This window comes from Melanostigma gelatinosum (assembly GCF_949748355.1).
Source record: "Melanostigma gelatinosum genome assembly, chromosome: 22".
In the NCBI taxonomy this organism is placed as follows: Eukaryota; Metazoa; Chordata; class Actinopteri; order Perciformes; family Zoarcidae; genus Melanostigma; species Melanostigma gelatinosum.
In genome coordinates, this window is record NC_136655.1 from 14,400,848 (window position 1) to 14,415,870 (window position 15,023).

General features: G+C 45.1%; 2 protein-coding genes across 2 annotated transcripts; one reads left to right on the forward strand and one right to left on the reverse strand.

Moving 5' to 3' along the window:
* Positions 1–238: 238 nt before the first annotated feature.
* On the reverse strand, positions 239–6,397 carry ccdc3a (coiled-coil domain containing 3a; the record flags this gene model as incomplete). The annotated part of the gene is made up of 3 exons (XM_079294451.1): positions 239–544; positions 5,193–5,370; positions 5,991–6,397. The coding sequence occupies 3 exons, from the start codon at positions 6,395–6,397 to the stop codon at positions 239–241; spliced, it is 891 nt and encodes a 296-aa protein (XP_079150577.1).
* Positions 6,398–8,504: 2,107 nt separating this feature from the next.
* On the forward strand, positions 8,505–14,569 carry optn (optineurin). The gene is made up of 13 exons (XM_079294594.1): positions 8,505–8,607; positions 9,467–9,591; positions 9,850–10,058; positions 10,263–10,424; positions 10,556–10,740; positions 10,998–11,091; positions 11,271–11,386; positions 11,590–11,739; positions 12,198–12,282; positions 12,413–12,571; positions 12,689–12,831; positions 13,270–13,352; positions 14,024–14,569. The coding sequence occupies exons 2-13, from the start codon at positions 9,471–9,473 to the stop codon at positions 14,134–14,136; spliced, it is 1,620 nt and encodes a 539-aa protein (XP_079150720.1). The 5' UTR covers positions 8,505–8,607; positions 9,467–9,470; the 3' UTR covers positions 14,137–14,569.
* The last annotated feature ends 454 nt before the right edge of the window (positions 14,570–15,023 follow it).

Consider the following 15,023-nt stretch of genomic DNA (forward strand, 5'->3'; position numbering starts at 1 on the left):
TTTTCTTTTGTCGTCATTTAGTTTTACGTTCCTGGCCATCTGATAACATAGTAAGCAGGGATGCAAAAGAGAGAAGGAGTAGTAAACTATGTCAATTATGACTTCATAAAAGTGTGTTTACTCATATGTGACAGCTGCTACTTCTTTGCCCTTTACATGGAGACCGCCCAGCAGTCTCTCGCTCTCAACGGCCAGTTTTCAGTCCAGGTGGGTGGCAGGTTGGGGGGCGGGGATTGAGTTAAAGTTGCATCCTCTTGCGTATCGTCTCGCTCGCGTAACGCCCGGGCGGAGGCTCCTCCTGCGTTATGGCGTTGAGGTGATGCCCCGCCCTCCGCTCCGCGGCCTCCAGCCTCCCCTGCAGGTCCCGGGCCTCCTGCTTGGCCTTGCGCGTGGCCTTGCGGGCGTTCCCCAGGGAGCGCTTCACCTTACGAACGCGCTCCTTCAGCTGCCGGTTCCGCCTCTCCGCCGCGGCTAGCCGCTCCTGAATCATGCGGCCTCGCTCCTCCTCCTCGAACAGCGCGGCCTGCACCGAGGAGCACATAAGCTGGAGAGAGGAGGAAGAGAGAGGGGGGGGGGGGGTAGTTAACACACACAGGATATGGGAGTTTGCTTAACAGAGGAAAACCAAACTTGTAAAGCACCAGTTGCCATCCTTTCAGCTGGTTGTGTGGTGATGTTTTTTTTCCCAGCAGCCTCTCTGGGAAAATTAGATTTTTAAAAAGTCTCCCTTTGATGTCCACAGTGCTTAGCAGGAAGGGGGTGGGGGGGGGGGGGGGGGGGAAATAAGGTGGAGGTCCTGACCCTCGTCATTTACATTCATCCACACAGGCTCCTCAGTGCAGAACAACCCAAGGGCAGGTCGTTTATGTGTGTCTGTGTAACATAAATGTATCACCCCCTTTGCACCTCCCTGACAATGTGAGGGGGGTCAGGTACTTTGATGTATCAGGGGGACCAAATATTCCATTTCATTGGCAGACCAGAGCTGACCTTTAACCAGCAGGGTTAACAGGGGGGGAGGGGGTCACAGTGTGTTCACGTGACAGCACCTAGCCGGAGGATCATGCAAACATGGGAAAATCCGAAGGAATGTGTGATAATGCCAATTGCTCCCTGTTCTCTATTAGCACTTTGCTAACAGCACCAGTGTCACAAGAGGCTGCGCGCCGACAGTGCAATCTGTATGTCAGTGTGTGAATTGCTGTGGATGTGTTCTGCTTCGCCGAATGCACTGAGACCGCATCAAGTGTAGTAGCACTGATGTAACATAGCTACAGTACCTTCTCTGCATCAGATGGCAGCGAAGAACACAAGCACTCACAAACTGACAGAGGAACTTGCTGCGGCCTGTTAACATCAGCCTCAGATGGCTACAGATGACAGTTACTGTCACATATTCTAAGGAGTGTCCTGGCACCAGTTTTGAGAGATATGATTTTTTTTCAGTAAAGTTTAGAGAGTACACTTATTACACATGTCCAATTCATTGCATTTATTTTGACATGCAACAAAAGTGTCCAGCTGCAATTTCTTTCTCTTTCTTCCCATTTATTGACACAAAAGTTAAATCCCCATTACGTAACAATGGTACTTTTTTTTTTGCCAGTTTGAACTGTTTCTCATGCTCACAGGAAGCCTCTCAGTGGGATTCCCCCAACACACACTCACACCACCTGTCAAAACATCCGGGTGTTACCTGCCTGCTGTTTAGCGTCATCTGTACAAACAGTATTTAGAGGACACACACGTGCATGTAAAAAATGTTCTCAAATTCAAGTGAACAAAATGGTCCACGGAAAGAGGGAGTTGCTCATTGTGATGTAGGTATATACAGTTGTATATATCACCAAACTTTGCCCTTTTCCTTCAGCTCTGTGAAGCGTTTTAGCATCTTTCAGCACATTGTTTTGGTTTCAGTGGCAGCAAATTTAGTCTCACCGTCTCTCATCGTGGTTTCCAGTCTCAGCTATTTACTATCCGTAGAACACGGAGGAGTATCTCCACCCACGGCCTGAATACTACCTCTGCAAAGGTGCAACATATTTTTCTCGCAAGCCAATCAGAGCAGACTGGGAATTTTCAGGAGGAGGGGCTTAAAGAGACAGGCACTAAAACGGAGAGTTTCAGTCAGAGGGTAAATATACAGGTGTATTCAGACAAAATAATGTGTTTTTGAACATTAAATCATGGAAACATATTCGAGTAGAAACCTGAAAGTGAGCATGATATGTCCCCTTTAATGTCTGCCTGTCTTCGTTAGGTTTAGGAAAAGAGCGTGGTTGGCGTTAACTTGACTGACTAACGACTCACTTGATGAGCGATTCATGTGAGTCGCGTGACTAAATGTTTACTTTGAGTTTCGCTCAGGACATGAACAGCGGCCTCGTGGACCAAAGTAAACTGATGAACTGCCTCGGATCAAGCTTCAAAACAATAGTCCACAATCCAAGTGGCGACATCACTCTGAACCACTTCTTATATATAGTCTAACGAACTAACAAGGACTCAGCATAAGCCCCTCCCCTCGATGTCAAATGGGACAAGTCAGGATTTCTCGTCTTCTCCTGAGGTTTTATTCTGCTCTGTGTGTTTGTGTGTGTGTGTGTGTGCGCGCATAGGGATGGGTGATTAGAAAACAGAGACAAAAAGGCAGAAAGAGAGCAAGAGATGAAGAGACAGAAGGAACAAAAGGTGGACAGAAAGAGGAAGGAAAAACAAAGACGAGGCAGAGACATGGGAGCTCAAACGACTGAGCCAAGCAGGCAGACTGTGTTCTCGTCCTTTTATCCCTCCAAGCGGCCACATAAAATGTTAATGAGACTGGAACTCTTGTTAAAGGTGTTTACATGACTGTTACGACTGGAGTGTTCCCTCGCTGTGGTTATAATCAAATCATTAGAGCGCATGTAAACTTGGAAATGTGCTGATTAAGAAGTATTTGGGGAATTCGCCTCTATCTTGCTGTGGCCTATCATGGGAAGGATAAAGGGCCCAACAGAACATTTGAAAAAGAGAAGGGATATCGTTCAGAAAAAAAGAAAGACATCTGTATCAAACAGATGAACGGTGGGCTGACAACAGTGTTACGGTGAAAAGCTGCTCTGAGTGCTGCTGATAAGAGCCTCCTCTTTAAAAAAAGCTAATTGAGGGTTCCGGCAGAAAAGTGGATCCTTCTGGAGGGGCGCCTGGTTCCCACGAGGCTGAAACCAGAAGCAAACAACCTCCCAACTTCAATTTCAAGTGTGGTTTTGTGTCTAAACTCAAGCCAGGGAAAACACTTTGAAGATCCTTTGGAGATAGATGGACAGATAATGAATTTAGAAATTGGATCTTGTTGCTTTTAATTTAGTTTTAATTACACTTCAGCAAAACAGAAGGAAAGAGAGAGAGAGAGAGAGAGAGAGAGAGGAAGAGCTTTTTTATTTGATTCAAGTCTGATACAAAAGACGGGTAAGCGGGAGACGTGAAGAGGGGGAAAACAGGTCCTTTCATCTCACCATCTTCCATAAATTCCTGGAGGAAAACACCTGTTTTGTTCCGCCTTGCGTAAAAGTCGCGGCCTTTGCCTACATGTGAGTGCTCGTCCTCATAATGAGCTGTGTCTTTAACCCCTGCCTCACTGACCTTTGCCCACACAGCGCAGAGCCTGCAGGTCAAACCCGAGTAGAAAGGAAGAGGAAGACACCGCACCACTGCAAGTCCCCTGGTTTAGTTCTGCAGTTTGGACTGTTATTAACACCTAAATGCCATAAATCTATTTTGGAAGCAGTTAACCACGTCTCTCTACATGAGCTGCAGGCAGTGTTCATGTCAGTCAGGAACGAGCTGCAACATCCTGACTGTTACTGAAAAAGATACTGATATGTGTAAGTTTAAACATTTTCTGTCACAAGTTACACAAATAGGTGCAAATGTACTGATTACTGATGTACTATAATGCTGTGTGTTGCTAGATCAGTATTACTTTAGATTTTCTGGATAAAAATCTGAGTTGATTTGAAGTATTTTGGAGCAAGGCCAAGTCAAGGCTCAAGGCATTGGCGGAATGTCAAATTCAAGACACAAGTCTATGGTGACATGTCAAATTCATGGTGACGTGTCAACGTCACGACCCAAGTCAGTGGACACAAATCTAAAAAAAACAATCAATGCAAGTCATGTCCCACGTTACTCAGGACAAGCCCAATTCAAGTCTCAAGTCTTTTGAGAAAAGTGTCGTCAAACCTGATTTGGTGCAAGCCCAAGAGTTACAAAGTTACCGTAATGACACTGTGCCACCAAATGAATCGCTCTTCAACGTTCAAATAGCTGCCCTACTATCCTTTCAAGACCAGGGCTGAGACTTGTGTAGCTCCATCTCCAGCTCCAGTTCTGTCTTGTTGTCCAAAGTGTGACCTGCTCAGCTCACTCAGAGGAGGTTTGAGAATAAATGCTGCAGACTTTTCTTCCCCTGTTGACAGGGTCCAGCTTATCTCTGGTCTCAGGTCAGCAAACATTGCATCATACTGACATAAATAGAAGCTGAAGACTGACACACTTTTAAGCTGCTGCCTGTCAGAGATGCGGATCGCTGCTATTTGGCCTTTGACCTCTGGATGGCCAGTATCCTGCCTGCCTGAGGAGCCAGACGCATAATTAACTCTTCTGTGCATGAGAGTGACTATTCTTGTTTTTTTATTGTTTGTTTTATCCTTCTGAAGATCAGAACAGTAAAGTGATATTTGTGTGTACATGTGCATGTGTGTGCACGTGTGTGTGTGTGTAGCTCTTAACTGTAACTGTTTCTACTGATTCATTCCTGTCAGCAGCGTCACAACTCAACTCAGGATTAGGTGTCCACACACACACACACACACACACAAATAGATGAATAAATAAAAAAGATATACATGAAAACCCACAAAACCGTAACAATACCTCCCCCACCTCGGTGTGTTCTCTGTTAATCGGTTATCTTCATGGTAACGAAATGGTGTCGGGTTTGTTTACGTCCACTACACACAAAAAACCTGACCTGACTGAAGAAGGAGACTTCATCTTATTATTCTCAGGAGGTAATGGGGTTGTACAAGGAGCCATCTAGCAGTCATGCTGCATGACAGTCGTCAGGGGTACAAATCAATCTTGATTTTAAGGGGAGGGGGGGGGGGGACAGTTGCATGACACTATTGTACAACAGCGTGGTGCCCTACCCTGCTGTCCTCCTGTGTTTCCCACTCTGGGCTGAAGGTGTGGAAAGGCTGGCTCCCTTGGGTGCAGTTGGAGAACTGGAAGAGGCTGGAGAACATGCGCCTGTTGTCGGACGTGTCGGCGAAGATGGCGTCCTGGAAGTTGACGCCATGGGGGAGGATGTTGTAGTTCTCATCCATCCTGCAGAGGCGATCGGACAGGAAAACTGTGAGGAGAGAGCTGACGCTGCCGCAGGAATTATCAAGGTTGTAGTTGCCAGTGGCTGAGTTTTGAATTTGCTTCAACCAAATCAAGTACGGTTTTGTAAGTTTCGTAGGCCGATGCATTTCATCGGTTCGAAGACCTTCATATTTAATGAGCTATCTTGCTTTGCAGGTACAATCTTCCTTTGCAGGTACAATCTTCCTTTGCAAAACAACTCGCAACAACAGCTATCACATATATGTAGAAGATAAAGAGCTCAACATTTGAAGTCTCACTTCATGGAAATCCTTAGCCTCAAGTGGCAAACCACACATTTATATCTAAACACAGTATAGTCTTGTTTATACAGCTGACTGTAGATCAGTCTGCTCCAAAACAAACTGACAAAAGACAAGAACTGTTGGAGGGTTTGATGAAAGTTGCTGTTCAGCTAAATGCACTTCTGCACTGCCAAAGACTTTCATGGGATGCAATCAAATTTTAGTGAAAACAATAAAACTTCTAGGCTGTTGTAAGTACAGTTTGAATTAAAAGAGTCCAACTGTTTAGAGTACAAATGTTTGTTGGAACTAATAAGTTCAGGCTGTGCATTTCACCTGAGGAAGAAGAAGTAGGAGTAGTTCTCCATCACGGTGTGGGACTGGCAGGACAGGTACCCCAGTCCGGTCAGGTTGAGCCTTGATCCAGTGGGCACCTCCAGCATGCTGCCCCAGGCCTGATCGCACAGCAACTCCACCTCCGCGGAGTACAGCAGCCCTTCCTCCGCGCCCTCGTACCCATACCCGAACCCGAAGGGCAGCGAGTTGTACAGGCTGCCCGCCCCGCCGCCCAGGGGCTCCCGGTGGATCGCCAGGACGCGGGCGTACACGATGATCTCCGCCAGCTCCGCCCGGCAGCCCTCGCTCAGCGGCCGCCACTCGGAAGGGAGCTGGCACCCGTGCGTAAAAGTGTCCAGATGCGCAAAAAAGCCGAGTGCTGCGAGGAGGAGAGCCGTGGAAGACATCCCGAAGAGCCCGGGAAGAGTTACAAGCTTCTGGTAGTTTGTAAACCCCGTGGTGATGCTTCACTGAATAAAAATGTGATTTTACTAATTGATTACAATTGTTTTATGAGAGAAGTCGGTCTCCTCAAGCATGCAAGTTGCTAAAAGTTGCACATCTGGTTGGTGACCTGGAGGCTTGAGGATGCTCTACTTCACCAAAAACTCTAAAAGCATGCACGTATCTTTTTGCACAAAGTTCGACCACAGTAACTTTGTCCATTAAACTAAACGTGCACAAACTCAGATCTTCTCACCTCCAGACTCTTTGAGAGAACTCAACAGTCAAACCCATTTGCAGAAACTTAAAGCTGCTGCTGCGTTCCCAGTGCTTCCACCTCCTCTGTCCGCAGCGGGAGCCACAATAGGCTTCACCAGAGCGCACGGGTGCTGCGTTCAAGGACTGATATATACGCTCCGACATTTGATGCTTCCGTGCGAGCAGGTTGGTGGGCTCGAGCGCTATCTACTCGGAAAAAAAACTATAGTTTCCAAACGTCCTCCAAATGTTACAAAACATTGTAAAGCAAAATGCACATCCATAACTCCTTATTCATTTTATTTGTCAAATTTAATAGTAATAGGGGCTATACTGGAGAATCATTACTTTTTTAACACCAGCTTTTTCACCAGATTCAAGGTCATCATCTTTTGGATGCAATTTTTATAGTTTCCATTTTTTCGATAGCTTGAAAGCAACCAAGTGGATCAGAGATGGGAAAAACGACCAGTCAAAGTGGTTTACTGTTGGAGAGCATGTCGAGAAGAAGGTCCTCCTTGAAGTGGTTCCAAGTGAACAACAATGACATCAGTGATTAATAACAGTAGTCTGCAGTGGAACAGACAAGGATTGGGGTAATGCCATTCATTATCCCCTGTACATTTCTCAATAGGCTACTCAATCTCTACAGCAATCATGATGCATCAGAGGAGGTTCTGTGTGGATCCATCAGCTGATCCTGTCTGACAATTTGACCTCAAAATGCACATCATCATACAAAAATAATTAGGACCGTATTTAGGATGATACTTTTCAACCACAGCCAAAGATTTCAGTGGTGTGCATTCTTTTTTTAAGCTATGTATCTCTACTTAGAAAACACTGCCATCTAATGGACACTGCCACGAATTTATTTTTATAAATAGAACATCTAAATAATTTGAATAAATGCTATTGATGTTGATATTTTATATTTGACCTAATGGGCCACTCTGTACACAAGTTTGGGCCAAAGCGCAAAAAGGGGATGTTCATTGTAACTCATTAATGTAGATAGGGATCTTCGTGTGTTTTTGTCAAACACTATCGCCAGGTATTACATCAGGATTAATGATATATATTTCTTTGCAAGAGTTGTCCCCTAAACATGACATGTCATTGCAGCAATCCAGTCCTTCGTTTCCTGTTTTCAAAGTGCAAGGTGACTCCTGATGGGAATTCCCGCTGTCAGGTGAGGGCTGTCTCCGCCCTCAGCTCTCAGTCTTTCCCTGATGTGTAAAACAAGCGGATGGGCGGGCCGGAGCACTCACAGCGGCTCTGTTTACACAGCTCTCGTTCATATCGAGAGCGAGTCACCGCTCTGCGACGTCACTTCGAGGAGGTCGGAACTGCAGCTGTACGTTTAATGTTGGCAGGAAAATAAGGCAAATTATCTTTCAAAATAAGAGCGTAAACGTGACGATAAGTGTCAAAGTTGGCCTTAAAGTTCGAGCATAGATTAGCAATAGCGATATATTATTAAAATAATGGGAATGAGTAAACAAACGATCACCCCTTTTACCTCGTTGTTGCTATTTTCCCCATTCCTGTGTATTATCTGACTTATAGCCCATACAATTGCATCAATGGTCAATAAAAAACAGAACTTCGAACAGTATCTCTAAAATAAATAGTTTTTCTAAAGAAGGTGTGTTTTAAAACATAATACAAATTACTTGGTAAGTTGTGCTCAATTCTTGTACCATTTTCAGACTAAAAAAACCCAGATATTGTCGAAGTGCGGTTTTATTTTGAAAACAATCACTGGAAATTGCTTTGTTTCCGTACGTCACTTGACGTTGCAAACCCAGAAGCAGCACAAGGTTGCTCGACACATTTCGCCATCTCTCCGAGTGTTTCTCTGTGTTTCTGGAGTGACGAGCCGGACTGCGTTTAGTTTCCGAGTTGACAGCAGGTGAGTGGAAACATTTCTGCGTGTTTTTAAACGTTTGTCGTGACGCAGTTTAGCTCAGCTCAACCCGCATCCGTGTTGCGCAAGTTACTGGTAACTTTTCAATGTTTACCAAAGAGTCCCACACCGGATAGGGCCCACCTCGAAGAAAGCGAAAGTAAAGCTGTACGACCGAATGCTAACAACAACATATATCTACCAATGTTCACAGTGCGACCGTGTGTCCGTAGTATTCAGCGGTGGTGTTAAAGTGGCTTGTATCCCACTGGCAACCACTGTAGTATTATTTAAGGCGGTTACAGTTCAACTGTGATATCTCTATATTCTTATTTATTTGTGACGGGCGGTCAGCAAGTCATTGTTTGAGCTCAGAAGCAGACCACAGTCACTGTGGTCAGTGTGTATCGCATTCAGCTCTTGTGATTATAATGTGATTTTAAACTATCATGTGACCTGCTGATGAGAGAATTCCGGCTGTGTGCTGCTTTTTCTGCTGCTGAATGCTGAAGCACTGAGTCATTCGATGATGTCAGCATGGGGCTTTTTTATGTTCCCTGTTGGCGTGTAAGCACTTCAGTTAATAAGACAGGGTGTTCAATAATAGTCCACAATAATCCATTTTTATTCAGTTTTTAATTCTGTCTCAAAATGATATCAAATGAAAACCAGATGAGTCAGTCCAGTTCCTCCTGTGGATATGATAATGCCCAGACTACATGATAACTACCTCTGAATCCAATTCACATTGTATCTCAGAGTGACTCCCAGTCTCCTCACAGATCAATAATAAGTTCAATATTCCAAAGAGAAAATCAGCGATATTTGATCAATATTCAAAGTCGCTGTCTCTTCTCCCTCTCAGCGTCATGGCGTCTGGAGGCCCCGTGTTGAATGGCGACATCTCTTGCTCTCCCGTACAGTCGGGTGCGCTGGAGGAGACCCTGCAGCAGATGAACCTCCTCATCCAGGAGAACCGAGACCTGAAAGGTGAGAGCAGGTGGGGGGAGGTAGATGTTTCTTATTCAAGCTTTTTGTTTGTTTTTCCTCTTCTTATCAGGTCTCAAAGTGCCCAGGGTCAAAGGTCATGCTGGAGTTTCAGAGTTGTAGCACGATAGACCAGCCGGAGCAGTTTGTTGGGACAGGAAAGGCCTAATGGCTGAGGAATGGGTCGTAACTGAAATGACTTGGCTCGCGCGATTTGCATTTATTTAAGTTATTTTCGGTTTGTGTCTGTCGCCACCTCAGAGGCCCTGCGTCAGACCAACCTGTCGATGAAGGAGCGTTTCGAGGGTTTGTCCGTGTGGCGGGTGAAGCAGCGGGAGGAGCGGGACTTCCTGGAGAGCAGGCTGGAGGAGGCTCGGGGCCACATGGAGTCGCTGACCCTCCAAAACCAGGAGCTGGGCAAGAGGGTGGAGGGAGACGGGAGGACAGGGGGAGCTCTGGGAAGCTTGCTGGTGAGAATGTAACCCATTTTATTGTTTATTGGATCTCGGCAGCTGAGAGCCAATGTTCCTATGATAAAAAAAAAAATTTAATTGTTTTTTTATGATCTTCATGATATAATTCTCCAAGGAGACTTTGTCCGGCTCATTTTACATTAAGTTGCACGAGATTTAAGCTCCTGTCAAATTGTAATCTCCGTGTGATGTGGTCTCCAGGCGGTGACGTCCAATCAGAGTGCAGAGGTGCATGCCCTGCGTGCCCATGTCGCTCGCCTGCAGGCAGAGAAGAACGACCTGGTGGCCATGAACTCCGAGCTGCAGCTGAAGGCGGACCAGGACTCACACGACGACTCCTTCATTGAGGTCATCAGGGTCTCGGTGAGGAGACACACAGACACCTCCGATATAATCAGTGTGTCTTCTATTCCGCATGGAAAGGCCTCATCTAACAAACAAAAGAGCCTCCACCTCCCGCTCTGCGATATAACCGGGTGTGTATTTTCTCTCAGGATGAAGTCGTAGACGGCGTGAACGGCGTGTGTGGTTCGGAGCGCAGCCGACGTCCGGACCTGAGCATGACGGCGTCCCGGCTGGAAAGCGAGGAGATGACCGTCAGTCAGCTCCTCCACTCACTGAGGAACGAGACGCAGCGGGCCGAGTTGCTGCAGGCCGAGCTTCAGTCCTCTGCTGCCAGGTAGGGGACCCAGTTCACCACTAGATGATCCACTCTCATCGTTTATAGCATCAGGAAACACAGGAAGTCAGAATGTTAGTGGTTCCTTGCACTTCTATTTCCTGTAAACTGGACCGAATTGGAGGGAGTGACGTATTTCCATGTCAGTTTTATTTGTTTTTAAGCTCAATGTTTTCATGAAATTCTTTGTTTTTAAAAAACACACGCCTCTTGACGTGTGTTAGACATCTTTTGTGAACTCTTTAACTGTCTAACAGGATTAGACAGCTGGAGGAGAGGAAGGCGGATGTGGAGAAATCAACACAGACCCCCCAGGCAGAGACCAAGGAGGATTCTGGGAAAGAGGAAAAAGTATTTACTCAACAGTGAAAGTCATTTTATTCTAGTGAAGGAACGATGTAATTCAGATAGGTGGTGTCCTTGTGATGTGTGTATTCTGTGGTCCGCTCGATCACATGGTCCACTGAGTTTTGTGATGTTTAGTTTTTCTTACCGTAATGTTCGTGTGTCATTGTGCCAACGTTTTTCAGGTGGCGTCCGAAGTGGAGAATCTGAAATCTCAGACGATGACACTGTTCAAGGAGCTGCAGCATGCCCAGAGCAAGCTGGACGAAGCAGAAGGCATGAAGAAGAACCTGCAGGACAGGTTAGGCCAACACATGCAGATATGCACACAGTTAGATCTGAACCCGCGAACCATTTAGTGAAGGAGCCAATGACAGTACGGCATACCGTTAAACAAATTACAGGGAAACCCTGTTTCTTATGCAAAGGTTTCCTCCTTCACTCTGCGTTCCCGTGCTTTATCTTGACCTGTACACACATACACAGCTTTTGTCTCGTGGCTAGATGCCGGGAGGTGGAGCAGGACGTGGTCACTCTGAAGGCTCAGCTGGGGGAGAAGCAGGCCGTTCAGTCGGCGAACGACCGGCTGAAGCTGCAGGTGGACAGCATGCAGGCTCAGAGCCAGATGGAGCAGAGGAAGGCCGCAGAGGAGAGGTCAGAGACAACACATATATATACTATAAATGCCAGAGAAATGTACTTGATTTTAAAATATATTTATTCATTACAACTAACTATCATGAAGTCATTCTTTGACTTTGAACAATGATGGAACTATACCTGAGTGACCCATCTTCTGGGGTGTCTTCTTAGCAACACATAAGCATAAAAAACAAAAACTGCTCCTTAATGTTATGTAGTATTGTTACTTACCTCTTGCTTATATCTTGCGAAAGAGATTTTTAATCTCAATGGGACTACCTGGTTAAATAAAGTTATTTATTTATTTATTTTTATTCAAACGTATTCGGTTCGTCATGCGTACCGAACCGTGAGCCTTGTACATTACACACATACATACACACACACACACGCGGAGACACTCGCCGGTCATGTTTATGTGGATCTCAACCGCTTTTACTCACCGGTAACTCTTCCTTCCTCCCTCACAGGGTCAACCTGGCCCAACTGAAGGATGCCTACACCAAGCTGTTTGAAGACTACAATGAACTCAAAGAGGATAAGAAGAAGAGAGAGGTCAGTTTAAATAGCATGACGGGGGCCCCTTTAGCAACAGATTTAATCCTGCTGATTTCCATCAAACCTACTGCAGTGATGAGAGAAATGGGAGCCAGACGTGTTTGACCTTTTTCCCTCTGGTCGTCAGTCTCTGCTGGTGCAGAAGGAGGTGGTGGACGAGCTGCAGGAACGTCTGAGTGCCGCTGAAGAGGCCCTGGCTGCTAAACAGAACCACATCGATCAAATGAAGCAGGAGATCTTCAGCAAGGAGGAGGAGCTGCAGACAATATCTGTGTTCCAGGCTCAGGTCAGCGTTGGTGTATGATTTCTCGATGTTGAGTAAACAAAAGCGTCATTGCACCACCGAAGTATCGACGTCCCCATGACAACATGGTCTCCCTCATGCTTATTTGTTGTACCGCAGGCGGAGGTCTATTCCTCAGACTTCTACGCCGAGCGAGCAGCGAGGGAGAAGCTCCACGAAGAGAGGGAGCGTCTGGCTGCTCAGTTGGAGTACGTGAAGAAGCAGAACAACCACCTGCAGGAGGAGCTGGACTCGCTGGGCAGGTACAGAATCAAAGGGAAGACCAGGTCTGCTTTTACACCTGTAGTTCAGTTCAGGAACAAAACAATAGAAAACTACAGCACATTATCTCCTTTAAGTTCTAGCCTAGTTCCCTTTTACACTGTAACCAAGCTGTAAGCATGTATGGTAACTCATTCATTGGACAGTTTTGGTGATGTCATCCTGCATCATCAGTGCCACGTGGACCTGTGTGGCGAAACAAATGATCTTGCATAAATATATACATGTATGTTGCTTATACAGGTTGCGTGGAAGATCGCTTTCATGGAACTTCACGGACAGCAGTTATATTATCGTAGTTTAGCTTTAGAATAGGCACTAAAATCAATAATCCTGTGGTTGGTCTGCTTTGCTTTGACTCCACAAACAAACTGCACCGATCTGCTGGGAAGCGGTCTGACATCCCCCTTTCTCCACAGGCATTCGCTGACCGAGATGCAGAAGAGACACTTGTCAATGGGAGGAAATCCACACGGAGCCGCCGCTAGTCTGGTCGGAAGAGGTACATGTGCTTTTTTTTTTTTTTTTTTTTTTTTTGTATCCCATGTTTTTACCTGATAGTCTTAAAGGGACAGTTTATCCCAAAATCAAAACTACATATTTCTTGTCTTACCTGTAGGGCTATTTATCAATCGAGATTGGTTTTGGTAAAAAAAAATACATTTGAAAATGAATTGAATAGGTGTTCACACTGGGGGGGGGGAAATAATCATCGGCCCATTAACAGTCTCTTTCACAATGTAAGTATTTTTAGGCCCCAATAGCATCACGTGACCGACCCAGAAATTGTAATTCCACAGTTTGGCCACACGTTTTAAAACAAGCATGATACAGCGTGCTGATTAGTTTAGACGTATTTGTTCAGCTTTTTTGACAGGGCCAGGCAAGCTGTTTCCCTCAGTTTCCTGTCTTTATGCTAAGCTAAGCTAACTGGCTGTAGCTTCATAATTAGCGCACAGACGCGAGAAGTGACATCAATCTTCTGATCCAATTTCCAGAAATTCCAGAAATGTCGAACTATTCATTGAACCACCTCGACGGTTTAACCCATGAATTGGTGGAACTTGCTGCAACGTAGCACACAGTGTGAGAGGGAGTGCAGGATTGACAGCTCAGTCCAGTGTAACTGGGACATGTGTCCAGGTTGTGATCAGTGTCTCTGACTCCTCCCAGGTACTGACTGGCAGCATCAGGGGAATATTCCAGAACACGCCTGTCCCAAGTGCAATGAGATCCTGCCGGACCTGGACTCCCTGCAGATCCACATCATGGACTGCATCATCTAGACCTCCACCATTACAAGCATCCACGACAACAGCGGCTCCATTAGCACCTCGATCTTCCAAGAGTCTCCCTCTGCTTTTACCCGCAGCTCTTCTCAACTCCATAGTTCCAACATAAACTTGGCAACATTCACTATAGGAAGGGACGACTTCACTTTTTGGTAGATTTTAGGCCAAACGGATTGTAAAGCTGTATTTAGGGTTCCTCTGAAAATAATTGCTCCTCTAATTTGTTAAATGTGAGAATTCCTTGTAAAGATTTGAAATAGAACAAAGTATTCGGATACATCTTGAAGGTTGTGGGCTCATGTCAAGTCTGGAAAAGAACTGCACGAACCCTTTTGATAATATTTTTATTTGCCGCTGTCTGCTTGTCATGCACACATTCAATTAGTTCAGCCTTCACAAGTTGCATTTGGTTATGTTGCTAAAGGAGATGCATATATATATATATATATATATATATATATATATATATATATATATATATATATGGTATGTATATATATATATGGTATGTATATATACATATATATATATATATATACATATATATATATATATATATATATATATGTATATATATATACATATATATATATATATATATATATATATGTATATATATGTATGTATATATATGTGTATATATATGTATATGTATATATATGTGTATATGTCTCTCTCTCTCTCTCTCTCTCTCTCTCTCTCTCTCTCTCTCTCTCTCTCTCTCTCTCTCTCTCTCTCTCTCTCTCTCTCTCTCTCTCTCTCTCTCTCTCTCTCTCTCTCTCTCTCTCTCTCTCTCTCTCTCTCTCTCTCTCTCTCTCTCTCTCTCTCTCTCTCTCTCTCTCTCTCTCTCTCTCTCTCTCTCTCTCTCTCTCTCTCTCTCT